Source organism: Pseudopodoces humilis, chromosome 1 (genome assembly GCF_049639895.1).
Source record: "Pseudopodoces humilis isolate 2021_Gansu_Grassland_sample_001 chromosome 1, ASM4963989v1, whole genome shotgun sequence".
NCBI lineage: Eukaryota > Metazoa > Chordata > Aves > Passeriformes > Paridae > Pseudopodoces > Pseudopodoces humilis.
The window spans coordinates 138,576,076-138,598,699 of record NC_142200.1 but is presented as its reverse complement, the minus strand read 5'-3'; the positions used below and the strand labels follow the sequence as shown (position 1 = coordinate 138,598,699).

The 22,624-nt window shown below is 38.8% G+C and overlaps 1 protein-coding gene across 14 annotated transcripts in view; it reads left to right on the top strand.

Moving 5' to 3' along the window:
• PARD3 (par-3 family cell polarity regulator) overlaps positions 1-22,624 on the top strand; it is a 446,220-nt gene that overhangs the window by 328,449 nt on the left and 95,147 nt on the right. For 11 of the 14 annotated variants that reach the window (XM_088052266.1, XM_014248576.2, XM_088052257.1 and 8 more), the window contains 2 exons: positions 2,153-2,263; positions 20,064-20,318. In XM_088052266.1, the coding sequence (XP_087908392.1) occupies positions 2,153-2,263; positions 20,064-20,318 (366 nt within the window). The remainder of the gene's footprint in view (positions 1-2,152; positions 2,264-20,063; positions 20,319-22,624) is intronic. The other 3 variants (XM_005518692.3, XM_088052278.1, XM_088052246.1) reach the window with 1 other exon arrangement.

The following is a 22,624-nucleotide window of genomic DNA, read 5'->3' as shown; positions in this document are numbered from 1 at the left end:
AATTTTTTTCTTCCCCCCTGCCATTTTTTTAAATCGTGATTTCTTTTTCAAAAATAAACTGGGTACTCCAGAATTTGATTCCTTTGTTTTGCCTGACATTTTTAAATGGGTTGAGGAAGGACAGGCGACTGAAGCAAATGTGAGCATCCCAGAGATGCTGTGCTAGAGTGCCACATATGTTGCTTGTCTCCTCACAGCTCTGCATGTTCTGTCAGTCAGACCCATGCTGCCACCTCAGGCACTCCCTGTGATTCAGGGTAGAGTGGCTCAGTTCCACTGTTTTTCTGCCAAAACTCCTCTTTGAGGTTTTAGGGCTATTTTAAATTAAACAATCTCTTTTGTCTGGTGTGCAACATCCAGAACTTGATTTGAATCTCTTGTGCCATATATGTAAATGCTTTGTATGATTTTGATTACTCTAATAAATAGGTGGATATTTTAAAAGACACATGTTGGTGTTTTGAATTTAATTTCAGTTTTATGAATTTAAATTCAGTTTGAATTTATGTCAGTTTTACATATAACAGTATAAAATCAGACACTTTAACTTTACACCCTATTTTGCATTTTTTAACCCCATCATGTCCCCTGCCTATCCCCTCTCAGGTGGTTATTAATAAACAGATTTAGTTTTCAGATGCCTGAGTTACTTTGGAAATGAGTAATCTGTGTGAAGAATGGGCACACACTTTAAAGTTTATGTACATGCTCCTATGCTGTATTTTTGTGTTTTGGTTTTAAAGAGCTGTCCTAAGAGTCATAAACATGATTATACAATATAAATAGTATCTCTTGATTGAATGGCCAGAAATCAATCATTCTGCATGGTTGCTGTGTGGTGTGTCTTCAACCCACACAATGGCTTTGTCCTAGAAAAAAAGGAACAAGTGGGAAAATATTTTAAATGCCTGGTAAACTTTAAATATTTTAAAGATATTAACAGGTCTGAAGGAAGCTTTAAGAACTCTGTGGTTTATTTCACTGTCCATGAGCATTTGTGGTGTCCTGTCAGCACTATTGCTAGACATGTTTGATTGTAAAGTGCTTTAATTACACTTTTGATGTGAACCTGAATGTGAAGTGCCAGTGTCAGCTCTTAGATAAGCCTTTGGTAAAAAAAAAGTAAAATTCTTACTGCTTTTGGTGTGATAAATGATGCCACATTTTTTAATTGGTATATATACTGTTTAACAGATACGCGTTAGCCCTTCTCCTTTAAATAGAAAACTTCCATCTAAAGTTTAGATCTATTTAAAGGTTATATTAAAGTGTTTGTTTGGTTTACTCTATATGAAAGTCATTCCTTCCAGAATAGGTCAGAAATGTCTTAAGAAATATGAATAATTTTGTCCTAATAATAACTGAGTATCTCAAATTCCAAATTCTTCACTCCCTGAAAGTTTAAAGAAAACAGTTGAATGTGCAGATATGGAAGAAACCTAATATATTTGAAACGTAGCCTTTAGAGGGGAAGAGGAGATGTGAAGAGGGCAAGGTCAGGGTTGGCAGCACCAGTCTTTGTCTAGGGCAGCCCAGACAGCTCCATCTCTCCCACACTGGAACACCCCTGGGGAAGGAGTCATGAGTAATAAAATTTAACTAAGAACCCCCGGTGCTAAAAAAGAATAAATTGGCAATTTTGAATGGTGTCCTCTGTGTGGTGAAATGGCCCCGGAGGGGTGTGGGGGGCAGTGCTGCCCCGGGAGCTGCCGGACCTGCAGTTCCCTCTCTCCCCTCGTGTAGCTGGGGAAGCCTTTGCTTAATGCAAACCTGGTCTGTGTCTTTGGGCACAGATAGTGCTCTAAAACACTGTTTGACTGTCTGTTTGAGAATAGTGGCCCCAAAATCCTGCCATAAAAATGTGGTCCAATTATTATTTTTTGTTTGTTCTATTCTCTAATGAGGAATTCTATAAACTTTTAAGAGGAGTGAAATGAAAATAAAAATTAAATAAACACCAAACCCTTGTGTTAAAGAACCACAACCCAGAAGCAGCCTGAAAATACTAAAAATTGAGATTCTGAGGACTTTGCACTTTCCCTTCCCGGTTTCCCAGCAGTCCTTCTTGGAGAACTCTCTTTGTCATGGAAGAAGGAAAATACAGTTTTGTTCATGTCACAAGTTAGATTCTTTTTTTGTGTGTTATTAACAGGTTTGGCAAACATCGCAAAGATGACAAGAGTGAGAAAACTGGTAAAATAAAAGTGCAGGAAGCTCTTTCTTCAGAAGAGGAGAGAATACGAATGAAGCAAGAACAGGAGAGGTAGACTTCAGTATTTGCTTAAACCTTGATAGAGAGAGTTTGCTTTTTAAATTAAATAACTGAAGTTCAATTTTCACTGGTGAAATTTTCCACATATTGATATGTTTATATACTTAAAATAACAAGACAAAGCTGGATTTATTTTGGACATTAGTATGAACAGCTCCTTTGGCTGTGTTAAGCATCTTTTATAGACACAGAGCTCCCTTTCTTATTGAGGAGACTGAAATAATAAAATGAAATGCTTTCTCTATATATTCTATAACTGATTTTACTGACATTTTCAGAAAACAAATATTTATATAGAATGAAGTATGTTTTGTATTTTTCTTCAGAGTTTTGCATATCTAGATTTTTTCATTGATAAATTTAGAAGAAGCCTAAAAATTATACTTACTAGTATATTTGTCACTGGAGTCCAGTCTATTTATGTGCCATGCAGTCTGTTTATGGAATGATATGTATATTAAACTGCTAATTGTAAAAATGAGTGGTGAGTACCTCTATTTTTCCTTGACAGCTTCCCTTAACATAAAAAAAATGATATAATATATATGTTATATGCTCTTCTCAATATTTCCAGTCTACTTTCCATCCTGTCTCTTGTAGTCCTAGATATTTGGGGCCTAGACTCTGGTGTCTCTCAGATCAATTTAGTCAAAATCTTGAAAAGCTTAGGTTATCAGTTAACTTATACTGGGAAATGTGAGTGGAGAGACAGCCTCTCGGAGCAGACATTAGTAAGGAGACAAACTTTACAAAGTTTGATTACTGAATGGTAAATAGATTCAGACACACTTAGCAGTAAAAGTGAACTATGCATTAGAATTATTTAGATAAAAATCATGCTATAGCACAGCCATACCTTTAGGATTGATGCAGAAACTTTTTTGTCCTTAGATGAGATATCACTAATTGGTCATAATGATCTCTTTAACCATTATCTCTATATGCACCTTAGTCTTCTGCAGATAAGAACAAAAGTTCGTGAATGGTGGCTTCATCATTAACAGCTCAGCAGAATAGAAAGGAATAGAAAGCCACAGTAACTCTTGTGTAGACTCCTCAGTTATACCTAAAATGATTTGCTTTCAATTCTTTTAGGGTTGAGTGATTCACAGTAAAGGCAGGCTGGGAGTGTGTGTTTATTGGTTTAACTTGTTAAACTCCAGAAACTTTATCATTTGTGACCATCTGTTTAGATTATATCATGGGATTTTTTTTTACTCTTTAGCAGATATATTATCATAAATCAATGTAAAAATTTATTCTTGTCTTTGTCCATCCATTCTGATTGTAGAAGGTGGTTGGATTACAGTGCCTGCATGTTTTTTTGCTAGCCTGATTGTTTTTTATTTTCTCTTTTTTAACAAAAGTGAGACAGGATCATTAAATTTGTTCCTGTTTTTAAAAGTAAAGTTCTTGCAGATTAAATGGTAAAGAGAAAGGCTGGAATTGAAGGAAACAAGTGATGAGGGTGTTTGTGCAGCCAACTTCCCTTCACATGGATAGAGCAGCTGCAGAGCTCATGCCAGGGGTGCAGAGCCATGGAAAGCTGCCTCGGTTGCTCTGCCCAGCTCAGGGCAGGGGATGGTTGGCCAGACAAGCACTGCACTGTGCCCTGGCTTCACACACTGCTGAGCCCCAGCTGCCCCTTACAGTTTCCTAGTAACATTAGGTTTCCAAAAAGTCAGCCATATACATTTATAAAAAGAAGACTTGACGCCTGAGTTAGTAACATTTTCTCTCTCTTCATTCTCTCTCTCTGTCTCTCTGTGTTTCTCTGTCTCTCTCAGTAAGAATGGTCAGAGTATAGACTGTCCATGTGATGATGTAAGAGAGGTTGCAATAGTCACGCTGGGTACCAAGGTAGAATTATGAAATTATTTGTATAGCCCCCAATGCATGGAGCAAATCCTAATCCCTGTCCATCAAGTTATGCTAACCAATTTGAATCTTTCCTGGAATCTCACTCCTCGTGTGTCATAAAAACAATTTTATGTGTTCACTGAAACTGCAGAAAATGCATGTGCCAGAACTTCATAACAGCTTGATGTTACAGTAACATGGGTCCTTCTCCTCCCATTATTCTCTTTCCCTGTGTATTTGCTTTCCTTTGTGTTATGTCTATAAGAGAATGCAACTTCTTTGGGGCAGTCGCATGTACAACTAATAAAAGATAATAAAATAGCAACCGAATGTGTGAGGTGCTTCCTTATGTTTCTAAAAAATTCAGATGTTGATTTAGTCCATAGAGACTAAACACTTTTGCAGCTAGATTGCAGAGTTTCCTTTTGATCCTGTAAAATAATGATGTTAAATACATGCTGTTAATGAAGAGTACTCTTGCAAATTAACTGAACAATCCCTCAAAATGCTTACTAGGAGACAGAGTAAAAATATTACTGTCAGTGTTGGCTCATAATGGCTGCTATTTTAACTTTGTTTTCTGTGGTTTTTTTTTCTCCTCAATTTTTTTAGCAGTGCAATTCACTTGTTCTATTTTACTTGGTATTTGATACTGTATACCTCTAAAATGATGCAATGCTTTGAGAGAATAGGTTGGATTTAATGAATTTACTATGTATGAGAGGCTAGGAGCAAAAATCCTTGGGGGGATCTGAGAACAAGTGAACAGCCCATTAAAAAAATCAATCATGCCCACAATTTTATGGAATTATTAATTTTAATAGTATTGTGCTTACAGTAGTATTTTCTTTAAAACTAGCATCCATATGGATTATGAGACAAGTAAGAAAATTAATGCTCTTCAATTTACCATGATTAAATGAATAAAATGGCCTTTATTAAATATATATATATTATAAACATATTATTAATAATAATTTCTTGATTCTGTGATTCTTTGGTTAAGGAGTGTATCTCTTAAGCTGTGACTCTCTTAATCTACATCCTATATATGTTGGATACATATATGTATATGGTGCATGTTTACTGACAATCTTAAAGTAATTTTGAATGAAAAATTAAGTTATCTAGTTGAAAATACATCCAACTTTCAATTACAAGGAATACTGGAACAATTAGGAGTGTACTTGAGGAGACCACCCACTAGTCTTACCAAAAATTCTGTAAAATGCTTGCTATGTGTAAATCCAAATCCAAATGTTGGAACAACAGTTCATCCAAGGCCATAGAACATTGCCCCATGTAACTGTGCTTTAACACTGGTTTATTGCACAAAAACAAATCTGCTTGCATTATCCTTGAGTATCTGCCAAGCACTGATCTTAAAATCTGGCTGGGCTGTGCTGTGCTGTTAGAAAGGGTTCTCCCCAGCAGTGGCACCAGTCAAAAACCTGAGGCAAGATGAGGCAATAGGTTTTCTGACTGTGGCCTTGAGTCTCCTAAGAGTCTGTACTAGAGTCTTGAGGAAGCTGAATAAGAACCAAATTCAGTTACTTCTGGTCCTGTGCCAGATCACAACTCTTTTACATATACGCTAATTTGGAGCTCCTCTTTGCTGTGTGGTCATCTTGTCTGTCTGTCACTTTACTGCTCAAAGTGGGTACCACTGAGATGCTACATTCACATGGATAGGCTGAGAAAACAGCCCTAGGTCCTTTGTGGTTTTGTTATAGGTATTTTATCAAATCCAGGGTCTCCTGGTGTACCTGGGGTTTGCATATTTCCTAAGATCCTTTGGATTTTGCAGACTGGAGATGTGTGGAATATTTTAAGCTTTTAGAGATGCTTCCAACTGCTTATAGTTTTGCACAAGCATTGCAATGTTGGATAGACTTAAAAGGAGATTTTGAAACTTTTGTCAGTGACCAAGAAGAATCAGTTCATATGGGTGGTCACCTTGTGCTGTGCTGCTGCATCTAAACCTCTAGAAGCCCACAGACCTTTCCAGTCTAGAAACCCTCTACATCTGGTCTTTGAGACCTTTCCAGTCTAGAAACCCTCTACATCTGGTCTTTGAGGGTCTTCCAGGGTAGGTTTGCTCAATATTTGGCCAGTGTGTCCATTGATATCCTGCAACCTGATTGCTCTGAAATGTTTTCTGAATTCTTAAAGGCCCTTTAGTGTAGTCTCCTTCTTAGGATATGTGAAGACATAATTGTTTAAAAAAACCTACTGCTTTTTTCTTCTGGTTGTTACTAGTATTTCTTGCTGGAGAGAGACATCCCTCCAAACAGCAGGTTCTGGTACCTTTGTTTCTCCCTCTTCCACACCCTTGCATTTTCCCCTCTATTTCCTTTTTTTTTTTTTTTTCCCTTTTTTCCTCCATTCTTTTTCTTTCCTTTTAAACTTTGTGTTCGTTACAGAATAAATTGTTAGCAAATCCAAAACCTTTCCAAACCCTTTGCCTGTGGTTTTCCCTTCTTTAGCACAGGCATGTGCAGTTCTTGGCACACATGGCAAGACCATGTGTGCTGCTGATCTTCAGCCTTGGACTGACTTCCTCCAGCAAAGAAAGTTCTCCCTGACCTGAACAACTTTACTCTTTGTACCCGAGTAGTAGATAACAGAGGAATGAATTAAACGTACCTCTTTGTGAAGTTTATAAGAAATTATCTGAATCCAGCATGCTTCACTGCTGGATAATGCTTAAAAGATGAAAGTTGCAATTCTCATGTAATCTCATGATTCAGAGTTCATGATCCATCTATGGGCAAACAGCGCTTATGCTGTAATCCGCCTCTAGAGGCAGTTCTTCCTCTTGGAAGCAAAGTCTAGAGGATCTTTTCTCTGTTTGGTTAATACACTGATTTAAGAGCTTTACTAATGTTCTATAAATCCCTGTGTTACCCTAAAAGTGTTTTAATCTTAGAATTGTATTCTTCCTCAACTTTCACTGAAATGGATGCAAAATCAAGTGCTTAAACACCTGTGTTGGGAGGATCAGTCTTGAGGAGATAAGGAGAAACCTTTTGGGAGAGAATTAAAGTGTTGTACTGGTGGAAGCGCTGTGGCAGAGGCTTCGGAGGTGCTGGGAGGGCGATAGAGCGGTCAGATGGGGGCCTGTGGAGCCGGGGGCTCGCTCTGCTCTGTCACGGCAGCTGCACAGTCCCAGCCTGTGCTGTGCTTGCCGGAGGACAGTTTTAACACGGCAGAGCGGTGCCGCGCCGTGTATGTGTATGCGCATAGATCCCGTCTGGACCAGAAACCACCTGCTGAGCCGGTTTCCCCCCTCTCTATTTTGGAAAGCGTGACCTTTTGTTCCTCTGGGTTACAAAGGGAGCTACATTTACGTGATTCTGCCGTCGCTGTGCCCCAAGTGCCGCCAGTTCCCGGCCGGGAGGTGCCTGGGGAGCGGCGGGGCCGGGAGGGGGAGCTGCGGGCTCGGCGCTGCCGGCCCGGCCCGGCCCAGCTCCGCCAGGGCCGCTCCGTGCGGCCCCGCCCGGCGCCGGTGTCAGCTGGGGACAGCCCTGCTGGGCGGCCGGGCTTGGCCGTGGGCAGCCTGGCATGGCTGTGGGCGGCATGGCATGGCTGTGGGCGGCATGGCATGGCTGTGGGCGGCCGGGCATGGCCGTGGGCGGCCTGGCTGTGGGCGGCCTGGCATGGCTGTGGGCGGCCTGGCATGGCTGTGGGCGGCTGGGCATGGCTGTGGGCTATGGGCGGCCGGGCATGGCTTTGGGCTTTGGGCGGTCGGGCATGGCTTTGGGCTTTGGGCGGCCGGGCATGGCTCTGGGCTTTGGGCGGCCGGGGAGGTTCTGGGTTGCCCGGCATGGCTGTGGGTTGCCCGGCATGGCTGTGGGTTGCCCGGCACGGCTCTGGGCTTTAGATCAGACGATGCTGCCGGCGCACGGCGGGGAGGGCGCAGCGCGGTGTCGCGGTGCCCGGGGAGGCGGGTCAGGCGTCTGTCCTGCTCTGACAGATTTGCTGTTGCTTTTGGAGCGCAGTCAACAGGCTGACAGCACTTTTTTCGTGCGGGTGTAAACAAGGCTGCGAGTAGAGTGGGTGTCGTTCACGCATTATTTGTCCTAAATTTAGAGGGAAACATTCTGCCTGCTCATTAATAGTTAAAATAAAACGGATTTTTTTCCCCTCCTTGAAGGATTTGGTTATTCCATAAAATGCTTCCTGTATTGTATTTTCCTAAGGGTATATGGGTCTTTATCTCTAACATGTAATAAACATTTCTTCATCCTTCTGTAGTACCATTAAAGCCACAAGCCCTTTGTTGTAAAAGTATACTAATGAATAGAAATGTTACAACAAGAACAGAAGTCTTGTGTTTTCCCTTCATCATGCATCATCCATTTTAATTAGACGAAAGGGTGGTGAGTACTGTGACAAGAGTCTGGAATTAAAATCATTAATTGATGTCAAGCTGACGAGAGACTGCTAACATGAATTTACTGACAGCAGGAAAGAAATTAACCTTATTACTTTATTTAGTACATTGGGACTATTTATTATATTTTCCTATGTAAGTTCAATGTGTTCTGTTAGTGATGATAGAGAAAGACAAATAATTTATAAAACCTACATAAAGTTTTATTACTTCCTATCAATGACATTGGGATGAAAACCACATCAATAATTTACAAAAAACAAACCCACCACATCCTTCTAATCAATGTAACTCATCAGAAGGGTTGCAGCAATATTTTTGATATTTATATAACAGGCTATGCTCTCTAGCCAAGCTGGATTGCAAAAGTGATTTGATTTAAAACTGTGCCTTAGTTTCTTAATGTCAGTGTTGCAAAAAATGAAACATATTTTCTGCAGCAATGACATTGATTGGAATAACTGTCTGGTTTGATCATCATTGGAAGGTCAGCCTAACAAAGATGAGTTTTAATGTTAAGCATCTTTATTCTTTAGATGAAAGAGTACAGCAGTGTCTTACAGAATGACAGCAGCATCCTATAGATAATTTGTGACCCAAAGGTCATAATAAAAGAATAGAGGGAAGGTCATCCTGTAGTAAAGGCCATCTGGAACTGTTAAAGTATCAGATGGAGTAGGGGGCTGAACAGCAGGGCACCCTTGGTGTCTTTCCAGATTTCCCAGAGAGACCATAATATTTTTATTGGAAAACCCCAACTTTTTTCCCCCTTAAGCAAAATATTTTCAGTGAGCAGTTTCATCTTACTTTAAGGAAAAAAGACAACATACTCTGATAAGAAAATGATTTTTGTTTCTTACATTGTCTAAGAGATATCTGTATTTTTGAAATAACTCAAAGTTTCACCTTTACTTTTGTTGCTGTTGTATTTTGATGCCACTTAACAGCTTTCAGAGAAAGTGTTACCTCCAAAACCATTATTACTGCAAACATTCAGAATATAAGTAATTTATAAAATTTTCTGTTAAAACTTTCACCTTCTTCCCATCATGTAACAGAGGAAAAACTCCTCAGTGATCAGAAAATTAGAGCAATATGTTTCTCATTCTCACTTATTTTGTGATGTGGTCTGCTTGTCTCAGTTTCATTGAGATTTGTAGCATTGTTTTTGGCAGTGTTTTTTTACATGATGGATAAGGGTCCAGGATGTGAAAAAAAAAAGTAAATGGCAGTAATTTTTGGAAGAGAATACAGAAGTGAAGCATGCAAATATTGAACTTTGGAAAAAACATTTCAGGCCAGTTCCACTTCATAAAAATACTGGCTTTGGGAGCTATGTAAATTGAAGTCTTTGTAGAATAATAGTTACTGGAGTAATTTTTCAAGCAAAACATGACATATTCTCTAGCTACATATTGCAATTATAGAGATTTTAAGACATCATGCTAAAAAGCATATTTTCTCTATTGTTTTTCTATAGTGATTCAACACATTGCAGCTGGGCAAGGTCTAGCCAAGTCCCTTGCAAGATACTGTAAAAACATAATTTAGGTGGTCTTTATAATATTCTGTGTTACAAATTAATTTAAGGTGTCTTGTAGATCATATAAATTCAGTGCTCTCTTAGACATACCAGTTTAAAGTAAGAGCACTAAAATGTTTCACTTTAAAATGCCAAGAACTTTAGGCTAAGGCAGCAGCGTGTCCTCTGATGTCATATGAACTTTCCTTTAGTGGCAGAGTCACTGTGGCAAAGATTTATTTGAGTATTAAAATAGCTGTACCATAGTTACTAACTTGCTGAACTTACTTTTGCTGAATTGAACAGAAGTCAAAACCTATCAGGTTTTCCACGCTGTACTACAGGACTCTGACAGTAAAACAAGGCATTAATCCTACTCCTTTTTCTAATTCTTAAATGTAGCAGCAAGTATTTGACTAGCCAGAAAGACACCTAGTGATACATACATTCATAACAGGCAGATCGATCATCCCTGCACACCACAGCTACAACCTTTATTTTGTAACCAGTTACTAGAACAAACTTTTTATGAGTTATGGGACCCCTGGCTCTGTTTCTGCCCCTGCTAGACATTTGTGCTCTCAGTACTGCAACCCAGAAAGGTTTTAGAAGTGAATCCTCAGAGGTGTTGCAGGTGTGAATTTGAGGGTCCTAAGCTAAGATATTGACTTATAAGCTATTTTATTTATTGGTTTGCATTTTTTTTTTCCCTTTTCCTTTTCTTTGATCTTTGGTGTATGAGCTTCACATAATCCTTGCTTTATTGTGAGGTTTTTCATTGGGGTTTTTTTTCACTTCATACTGTTTCATTTTCCAACTCCCAGATTAGGCTATTTTATATGTAGTACTCTAGAAATGCAGAAAAATGGACCTGAAATAGAGCTAGCAGCAGAGTTTTGTGCCCCTTTTGTTATTAGACTTCAGCTAGAGGAGCATGGCGGGTGGAGAGGCTCAGCTCAACCAACTGGTAACAAAGTATTGTAGCTCGACCTCCAGTTTCTGTCTGCAGTGTCTGGGAATGACTGATTTGATTCATGGTATATGGTACCATTTGAAATGTGGTATGCCTGTGTTGTTTGTTTCTTGCACACATGGGAGCAGCTGCTCCTTACGCATCTGACTGCAGAATTCAGATGTTACCTACCAGTGCTGCTTTCTGAAATTTTCTCCAGTTGGGGAAAAAATGTATGGGAAGAAATGGTCCAAGCAAGTCTTCAGGAAGGAGGAAACCAGAGCTCTTAAAGTGAGGAGGGATGAAAGCAGGAGCTTGTGTTTCAGCAGCGTTGTGTTTCAGCAATAGCTGAATATCATGATCTCTTCCTTGCTACTTCAGTCCAGCAGAAGAGCTAAATAGGAGATTAGAGCTAGAATAATCTAATGATCAGGGTCCTGTTGTCATAGGTGTAAATATCAGCCTTTCTGGCCAGTTTTGTTATGCAAAAGAGAAACTAATATCCATTTTTCTTTCAGACAGCAATGATGTTCTTTGATGCAACATGGTTCCCAGCAGGGTAACAGTCTCAGTTGCTCATTTGGGTGATCCTCCACTGTTGGGGTCACTGACCCTTGATTTAGACATGAAAATAAGGACAAAAAACTTCAGTCGAGGTAGTGATTGTTTTGTAGACAAGCAGACCTATGCTGACTGTTTACCTGCAACATTATCCTTTGGTTAAAACATACTCTTTAAAGAAAGCACAGCAGACAAACCCTCCACCCTAAAATGTGGCAGACCATTAACTGCAGAGTAGGCTGAAAGCTCCATTGAAATGTAAGTAAGATAATTTGTAGTTTTTTAAACTCAAAGTAAGTCAGGATTTTCACTTGTTTACTGCAACATCCAGGAAAGCAGGTTTGAGATACTCTGCTGGGGGGACGTGTCTTCACTTTGGAAAGACAAAGGGTGAATCAAGAAGGTCAGGTGATCAGGCAGGATGGGGGTGAAATATATGAGATTCCACAAGGTTAGAGGAAATAATTTTAATGTCTCCTTTAGTTTCATCAATGTCACTTGATTTCAAATTGGTGTTTGCACTTCACCTGCTCATATGCATAATATTTACTTTCTCTCCTGCATTTTTTCATTTCTTTACTTCTTCATTTGTATTTTGCTGCCTTCTTTAATAGCCTTCTTTAATATAACTCCTTATAAAAATGAGCATAATGTTCTCTCCTTAATATATTAGGGCACTTAAAGTAATCACCTTATCACCTTTATCCTTCACCTTTTTTTTCTTTTTTAACTGCAGCCCTCCTGGGTTGTAGCTCATTAAACGTTTTTGAAATTCTCATGCATCTCTTCTGATTTGAGGAGGGGGGATCTTCAGAGAGACAGTAAGTACTATCACATATTCTAATTGGCAGATAGGCTGTGATTGTTGAAGGAGAAAGAAAATTAAGACTGTCTGATTATGTAGATACATTTCTTTAATTTAGAGATGATGGGCAGCCTTTTTAAATAAAAAAAAAAATGTAGTCCTTGTTATATTTCTCAGCTGTTGTAGAACCAATAAATAGAAAATACATGTATGTAAAATTTCTATGTAGGTGCAGAATTACAGATCTTTAAGAGAGACCATGTCACTTTTTCAAGGTAGGATCTGCATGGTATGCCGTTCCTGCAAGATGTTTGTTTCATCCTGGTTTTGTTTTTTTTTTTTAAGTTTACAATAAACTCTACAGCATCCTATGAGAGTCTTCCACTGCCTTTTGTTTAGGAAGTTGCCCTGCTCACGGTATCTTAACTCAATTATTCTTGATTCAGTTAAATACCTAACACATTATTCTTTTCCTCTGGTATTTGCAGACTGCTGCTATGTCCCCACTCTGTCTTTTTCTTTCCCAAACAGCTTGATGTTGCTGACTCATATGTGTTACCAGTAGAACTTCCAGATCCATTCCTGAAAAAGCAACTCACAGATTTTGTTTCTCTACTTTTAATTGAGCGTTTAATTATTTTAACTATGTAAATTACCTTCTAGTTGCTGTTATTTAAGTTAATTCTGTTTTTGAGTTCTACGCTGTATTTCAAAAACAGTTGAAATGTTAATGCTTTCCTCCAAAGTTTGTTCATTTGGGTTTTCTGCAGATTCAGTTGTGTCCTAATTAATCATGAAAAACCCTGAGTAAATTCCATCTGTCCATTCTGGTGACTGTGAACCTATTCTCTAGGTACTCTGTAGGAGCAGCCTTGTTCAACCTATTGCATCCATCCCATAGCTGTTTTTCTTAGCCAGGGGAAGTTTCTGCTCTGTTCACAAGGCCATTTCCCGTGTTTTAGAAGGGAATCTGACTGACTTTACCACATCTGTTCTTGATAACTCTATGATGGCTACTGCTTGTCCCATTGTGCTTACCAGTAGTTTAGTAGTTTACTTAAGCAGGGATTGAAGTTAAACTGATGAGTCTTCTCCTCCTTTTCTGAGGTATGTTTGACTTTTCCTAGTTTTTTAGTATATTAGCTGTCCTCTACAAGTTTTCCTAGTTGCTGAAAAAGTCTGAGGCTGCCTCAGACAGTTTTGTGAGTCAGATGAGCTCCAACTACCTTAATCAGTTTCTAGCTACTTTTTTTGCTGGTATATTGAAGATATTTTTGTTACTGGTGGTAGTAGTCAATTATGCTGGTCATCTGCTTGCAGTCAACCATTTCAGTGAAGACAGATGCAAAGGGAAAACCATTAAGCCTTAGGTCTACTCAGCATCATCTGTCAATATCCTTCCCTCACTGCCACGCAGGGGAGCAACCTTTTCTTTGCTCTTCCTTTTACTGCTAATGCAATTACGCAATGATTTATTGTCATCTTTAAAGCTCCCTGCTACTTTTACTTCACATTATGCCTTAGCCTTTCTGATTTTGTCCCTGTATGCTTGTGCAAACTGACCACATTTTGCATGTGTTTCCTCATGTGTCTGAGGTCAGAGGATGGTCATATTTCAGTCAACTGGCCACACATGTGTATCTATAGCAGATAAGGCAGAACTGTTAATATTTTTCTTTTAATGACTTAAAAAGATGGGTCTCTAGCCTCTCAATTTAAAAATTATATTTACATAGCAGTATTTTCTAACTTTTTTTTTAAATGTGCTTAAGTTTTGAATTAAATGGGGGGAAATGAGGAAGAGGAGGTGTCTTATTTACAAGCTGTGGCTGTTGGTGGCCAGGATTATCCATTGTGCACAGTGATCCTTCGGAATGATTTTTCCAGGAAAGCAGATGGCTTTGCTGAGAGGTGGTTATAACTGTGATAACTGACTAGCTCTAATCATGGTAAGAAAAGCTAAGTGTCATATGCCGGTACAGAGTGAAATCACAGTAATGCCTATAATCAAGGTACCCTCATTACAAGGGTAGTTGTCAGAAAAATTCTGCTTGGCTCCAGACAAAGGTCAAAGGAAAATACAGGAGAGGACAAACTCCCATATTGACTTGATTGCCAGAGATTAGAAAAAGGGCCATTAAAGCCCTGAAGGCAGTTGAGGAGGTTGGGGGTGGAACGGTGAGACCTGGTGTGCTGTGCCTGCAAGGTATTTTTCACTAGCAAAGAAGGAGGGGACAAATTTGACAAGATCTGGCTGCTGGCCAATGCACTTTCTGACCTCTTTATTAGAAGCGATATCTGGCAAAAATTGGACTGAATGTGTTCATCCCTCTGGACTAACTTGAACAAGCTGACTGGCTTTATAAACGTGTTGTTGTTTTTCTCTGTTTCCAATCCATCATCCCAGCGCATGCCAGTCTGATGGTAGAAGAACTGAGAACTGGCAGCTGTGAATGGCTTGTCATTAAGCTTCTGTCCTTACACAATGCTGTTTCTATCCTTAATAAACATTGTCAGCCATCTCACATATGTGGAACTGCAAGTGTTCAATACTGATTTTGTAAATGAGTGAGTCTCAGTGGAAAAGACTAGGGTGTGGATTATCACTTGGGCAATAGCTGAATCTTGGCAGCAGCAGGAGGATTAATTGAATTGACCAAGCAATTGCACACCAGAAACAACAGCCAACTTTTTTTCTGCTCTTAGGGGAGGACATTGCTGCCATTGCAATGGTAAATGTAATGTACTTGCCATGAATATCCTTCCCATGCTGTGTTCATCAATTAAGATAAGTAGTGATTTTTTTGCAAGGACCTAAATCACTAATATGAAAAACTCCATACAAAGGAGACTGAAGGTCCCAGGGGATTTGGTATATATTTATATTTTACTCCTAACTTTAGATGAAATTAGGTTTGATTTCTTTTGATAGCTTTGCTTATTCACTTTAACCAACAATAGCTCATCCAGCTCCATAGACTGACTTTTCTGTTGCTGAAAAAAGTTAGTTTAGTTCAGAGAGCTGATGTAAACATATCTCAGGGTGGAATTGAATCCCAAATTAATACAATTACTTTGTACCCACATATAAGTTGCATGGCTAAAGGCCCTTTGGGTCAAGGAAGAGCTACTCAGCACATTTGGTAGAGCCTGAGGAAGGGTCTGGCTTCACCTTAAAAATGTCCATGTTGCAGATGTTCAACTGAACTGTGTGCTGGACCTTGCAGCAGCTGCTGATGTGACTGAATCTTGACCAGCTCTCCTGGGAGTTCAAAACATACCTTGACATCTAAATTTAGATGTCTAAAATGTAGTTGCCTTCATCTGAAAGCTGAATATCACTCACAGTCTTTAAGAGGGGAACAAGGTAGCTGCTGTTTGCTGGGGACAGACATGCAAATGCTTTTGCCTTCTTTTTGTGACCACCATTTCATGTGCGTAGGAATTGCTGTACAATGGGTATGTCTATCATTACTGGATTAGCTTGCAATGAAAAGCTCTTCTAACAATTATAGGAAGTTCTGCAGCTAACAATATTGTCATTTTAAGCAGTTATCATTAGCTTTTGAATTGAATGGCACACAAATGCATGAGGATAGTTTATACTGAACATTATAATTTGAGTCTCAAAAGTATGACAGTGCGTTGTTGACGTTTTCAGTATTAACACTTCAGCAGGAAGGGTTTAGAAACTTCTTAGGATAGCTTTTGTATTTTTAAAAGTTCAGTTTAAACACTGAAAAATTGATAGCAGTTTTTGCAAAAATTCTGTGACAATGAGAAGAGTTATGTGACTGTTAAGCATTATTATTACTGTTATTATCAAACCCTCACAAAATCCTTAGTAAGTCCATAAATCCTCAAAATTAGCTGATGTGAAATCTCAGACATACACATTTTTATTCTGCCATGTCATGAAGGAAAACAATTCAGTGAAGACAGCTTAATACACTTATCCACATTATGAAACCAAAGCACTGTGGTCAAACACTTCTCCAGATACTGGATTTCATTAGCGGGGGTGTTGCTGATTAGGGCTGAAGCACAGAGCGAGTTTTAGGTTCTCATCTGTGCTGCCTAGTGTGTTTACATAACCATTTTAATCTTCCCCACAACAGTCTGCACGGGCATTTCCCATATAGATACTTGATGTGGTGTATGCTAACAAATGATTTAGGGCTTATCAAGCATATACACACACGTGGACACAGAGGGACCAACACAAAATATAGCATTACATTAAGTTCAGGTCCTTATATAAAAATATATTCAGAGTTAAAAGCTATTATAATTCAAAAAGGATAGTACAGTATTCAGCTGAGAGCTCTTATTCTTTTCAAGAATATGCCTACATATTTTTCCCTAGTTGTTCCTTCAAGTTGAAAGACATAATGTTTAAATGTGGTATGTCTTTGAAAAGGAAAAGCCAAACATATTTTAAACAATATTAAAAAATATGTTAAGCAATCAAAATATTAATACTTTTGTCATGTGAAAGTGGTAGCATTTGCACACTGACTTAAATGTAAAGCACGAAACAATAATTAAGAGAAAAAAAAACCTGAATATTTTGGGTTTCACATTTGGGTTGGACATCTTATAACTTTAATTTTAGTGTTATCATTTGTTAAATGTTATTACAAACAGTTACTGGGTACTTTGCTTATAATTAACAGGAAGATTAATGTGTTTAGACTCTGATTTTTAATACTATGTAAATGTATTAATACATTGTATTAGCAATTGTAGAAAGTACTCTAAAAATTTTCCTGGTGGATGTGAGCATAATTACTTGCATAACACTTCAACAATCAGTTCTTTCCCACTTGAATGGGAGTAAGTATCCGTCATGGAGCCATGCATGGGAAAACCTGAATTCTCTGGCTGCAAATGGTTCAGTATCCAAACTATTAAAGAGCCAATAAGCAGATGCAGGAGGAAAGGTGGCTCACATGAAACAGGGAACACTCATGTCTGCACCTGTGAGGGGTGATGTGATCTTCATGGTCAAAAGTCGCAGTTCACTGCCCTCTCCCATAGCAGTTTGTGTAACAAAGGCAGATATCACCTGTAACCACCAGGTAATTTGTCTTATAAGCACTTCAATGTTCTAATTTAATTACTCTATGCCACATTATTATTATTATTATACTGTCTGATTTCATGCACTGAAATTTTAGTTATCTAAAATACATGGATTTTTTTCCCTTCAAATTGGTGTCAGACAGTGTTCCTTTATGTGATGATAAATTGTCCATTTAAAGGAAAATTAAAGCTACCAATACATAAGAAATTTCTAATTTCCTTTGCTTCTCCCATTCAGAGGACAAATATCAATAGAGAAATACATTTCTTCATAGAATACTTAATACTGGACTACAAACTGGGAGGTAAACTATAGTGAGAGGAATCAACATGGACAGGTGATTTTTCTCCTACATAGGTACCTTCCAAATGATTAAGGCTGTAAGACGTTTGGGTTATACGAGAGTTTTAAAGAGTTTTAAGAGTTTTTTAATTTTTTTTTTAAATTCTTTTTAAATAGACCTGCAGAAACCATGTTTGTTTGAAATGAGGTTTGAATTTAAATTTGAGTCCCTCTCCGCTGCAAATTAAACAAAAAACAATTCCAGTCTGATGTTGCTGAAACTACAGAGGAAAATTCTCTCACTAGTGTTATAGTTTTCACTTCCATTTTCCCCTATTAAAATAAAAATCAACCAGTAAAGAAAATAACTTTGTATTTGCAAAATTAAAAAGTTATGTTATTTTACATTGAACTTTTAATTTTTTTTTTCTTTTCACTGTGACTGAACATGGGGCATGTTAATGGGTCATTGAACTATCAATGTAGATGGCTCTGTCTGTTGAAGGTAATTCAGTCAATCAGTTGTATTCCAAATCACTATCTGTGGTCAATAATTTCAGGATTTGTGGGGGAAAACATGTCTGTGTATCCATGCCATCCCTGTATTCCCTTATTTTTCAGGGTGATCTTCGTTAATGTAAAGGAACAGTTTGTTTGGGACTCAGTCTAAGGAAGAGACATTTCTGATATTCACGTACCAGCTCAGGGCTGGATTCACATGCTTGAACACAGCTGACTTGTGCCATTTGGGCTGTCACAGTCTCTGAGACTTCAGCATGACCTGGAAGAGTCCTTCCCCAGCCTCCCCAAGTCCATCAGGATTACTTGGGGATGTCAGGTGGCCAGAGCTGCTTATGTTTGAGCAGCTCAGTCAAGGCTGGGTATCCAAGCTCCCAAGTAAGACCTAAGCAACAGTATCAAAAGTGTCTCTAAAGTGACTCCTTTCATTCTCTGACACGGGGATGGTTCCTAACTCTGGAATCTGCTGCCAGCAGCTCCTGGCCACTGCAAGGGGAGCCAGCACACGTAGCTGCTCTGAGTTCACCTACTGCTGGCACTAAGATCTCATGTCTTTATTTGCAGTCTGAATCCTACCCTTTGTGTAGCCCCTTTTGTTTTTGCAAATCTAATCTTGACACAGTCATTTTAAAATTTCCAAGAATGTCAAAGTTACCTAACTTTAAGGCTTTTCTATTTTCAGAAGAATCAAGTCTTGCTTTCAAAAAAGACAGAGACTTTGAATAGGCTGCTCTTGTCAAGATGTCTTTGGAAATGGCACACAGCAGATGCACAGAGCTGTAGTCTGCATGGATGGATGCTGTCACACTGCAGCCAAGGCTGTATTAGATGAAAAAGGAGCACATTTTACTAATGGAAGGGAGGAGACAGCTTCATATTGGGATGATGACAGAGCATTAAATTGGCCTGGGGTGGCAGTGTAAAGCGGGGGTGTGGTCAGTTCGCTGTGCTTGTATGTGTGCAATACATAAACTTTTTATAAAATACTGAAGAGACTTTGAAGCCCAGATCAAATTTTTGTAATAGCTTTATGTGCTTTTGAAAATATGACCTGTGCTCGATTTGTGCTTGTCAGATTCCTAAATGTCATCTGTTTCTATCTGTCACTTTTTATCATACAGCTAAATTAGTGCACGTAGATATAAGCCCTGTCCAGCATCACCTTTCATTTGTAACTTTAACACAAGGCACATGTTTTTACTTTCTGAGAAGATGCAGCCTGCTTTTGAGAGATGCCAGATTCAGTTTGTTTATATATTTTTAAAAGCATGCACATCTCAAAAGAATCATACAAGAATCTGCTTCTGCTGTTTACTGCATGCATGCAAACATAAATATATCTGTGTATCCTATCCCTACACAATATGATTTTTGTGGTATTAAGCTAAAAAAGTACATTAAAATTTCTCTCTAAATATATGCATTAGAACCTTTACATCTGGTAAGTTTTGATGGAGTGCAATACAATATGAATGGTGTCAGGCCAGGTAATAGCATAGGCATCCTAAGAAGCATGAAACAGTAGATTAACTCTGCTTACCAGCAGCTATGGGTAGTCATTGTTTAGCTAATAATGAAACAAAAGACAGTGGATAATCAGACATACTCCTTGAAATCCAATGTTGATTGTAGCTTTGTTTCAATCTAGGCTTCAATGTCCAAGGTAAACTTGAGACCTCATGACAAACTGAAAGTGGAAACCTTCACTGGTTTCCATTAAAATAGGCTACCTAAAGCGTCTGTAACTGCTGCTTTCAAATGCCTCAGGGGGGACATCCATCAGTTTCAGCCTTCTTTTAATTTTTCAGAATCCAAGCAAAAACTCGAGAATTTCGAGAGAGACAAGCTCGGGAACGTGACTATGCAGAGATCCAGGATTTTAACCGGACGTTTGGCTGTGATGCGGATCCAATGTATGCTGGGATCGCTGCCTACGACTCTCCAAACAGTGGCACAATAACGCTGAACACCCGACCACAGAGCCCGAGGGAAGGGCAGACAGTGGAAGCCTTGTACGCCCAAGTGAAGAAACCACGGAATTCAAAGTCTTCACCTGTAGACAGGTAGGCACCACACATCAATCAATCAATACACCCTCTCAAAATCTGCCCTTGTATTGATTTTGTCATGGGAGATGGTTGTCCACATCAATCGGATAGGCAGAGCTGCATTTTTATTAATGGCTTTTTAAAGCCTTTATGTAGAGCAGTATTGAACTTACTCAGACAAACCTGTTACAGAATGGGATAGGAAAGTTGTTTTCTGCTAAGCAATGACATTTTCTTCTCTTCAGATGGTTTGGAATTTTGGAATCACGTTGGGTATCACTAGAATTAAATTCAAATTTTTAATGTAATCCTGCTTATTTGTCAAAGCTCTAGCTGATATGTTTGTGGAATACAACATTTCCAATCTATTTACAGCTGTTACAAAATCTCTAAAAGGTTACTGTTGTTACAGCAAAAATGGGTAAAGCTTACATGGATTCCTACTCTAGTCCTGAACTTCAGTCTAACAGGTTGAGCTTCTTGATTAAGTATAGACCAAGTGAGAAAACTCTACACTTCACTCCTGAGTTACTCCTTGGGTTGTAGCTTATGATTTGTCTTCCTGCAGTTACATTATCTGAACTGTGTCTTGCTTGTTTTTGTGCTGAAACTGGGCAAAATTCTGATTTCTGCTGATGGAGTTCTGAGTTCATTTGAAAACCTGAAGCTAAAGCAGGCATGTAAATTAACATAAAGTAAAAATAGTGAAAGGCAAAATTCACAGGGTTTTTTGTGCTTTAACAGTGAAAATACACCTGTTTTATTTGCTTACTATTATAAACTTGTAGTTCTGCATTTTCTCAGTGCTACAAAAATTAGCACTAAAATCCTAGTGCAAGACATATTATTCACCCATTTGGAAGTTATTTATGTAGTTCTTAGTAAAGCCATTCATTTAGTTTTCTACCTCACTCTTTCCAGGAGAAAAATATTGAATTTTCAGTTAAATCAGCAAAGCAGTGTCTTTGTGTGCAGTGTTTGACATCTGTATAGCTGCTACATGAGCAGTGGCATTCACCTTGCATATTCTGTTCTAGATGGTGATGGGGTCATATATATTTCAGCTAAATATCTAGAAGTCTTTGAGGACTGAGAGTATTGTATTTGAGCCTCCACTTGATCTATTTTGCAAAGTTTATTTACATAATATTGATAAATATACATCCTCTAATATGACAAATAACAAAATCTCAGATGCATTGTGGAATGCATACATTTTTACTAAAAATCAGTTGCACAGCTGCCTTTTTATTTTCTCAATCACACTGTTCTTTTGCATTGTGTAAAAGGTCTACTTTTCATAGTAGATGAAAATAATTTATATATCGGGGATTATTTATTATTATTTATTATCGGTACATTATTTCAGTGAAGGAAGCAAAACAGTATTAAAAGATGACAGCTTCATCTGTGTCCTTGAAATTTTGTATTCCTTGGCCTTATATTGGCTGGCACTGGTATACCCAGGTGTCTGACATTTCAGCACTTTTGTGCCTTTGGAAATCAAGATAGCTTGGTTGGATATGTCTGCCACGTGGTGACTCTCATGGCTGTTTTTGTTAGACCAAAGGCAGTGTTTCATGCTGGAGTTGAATGGCATCAATGTCACATCAACAAAAAAAAGTTCTTTGATACAAACCTGGCACAGCAAAATAGGAGACCTGCGTGACCCAGCTAACTCTGTGTGGTGGCTGATAAAAGAGCCAGGAGAGAGGGAGTAAAGTGGAAGATAATGGAGTACTGGGGGAATCTGATGTTAATCAGGTGGGTAGGACTGAAGAGCAGTGCTGTAGTTTTGTACATTCAGGCTGCTCCTGGAGCACGGAGGGTCCTGTCTCTCACAGCTGGATCATGCTGTGACAAAAGGAAAGACCCAGCACACACAGTGGGCCTGAGCAAAGGGATAAAATTCAAGTAGGGTACTAGAAATGGGGCATGAAAAACCAACCCTAGTCCCATGATAAAGGGGACACATTTGACAAGAAACACCCAGAAAGAAATATTTAATTCAGATGTAAAAATATTATTATTTGCTGTAAGTGTACTCTGACATACCTGTTCAGGGGTCTGAGGCATGAAGGTCTGGTGTGCAGGGTTTTCTTTCCTCTCTCTCCTTGCATCTTTATCAACAGCCAAGCTGTGGAGATAGTGAATCCCAGCTGGATCTAGGCGACCTTCTGGGGAATGTTGCAGTGATGTGCACAATCTCAGGCTCAAAGTTACCCCTCCCAGAAGCTGAGTCTGTACTTCGGGCCTAGTGCTGAAAGAGCGTGTCACAGGATCATATAATAAATAGTTTGGATCAGAAAGGATCTTAAAGA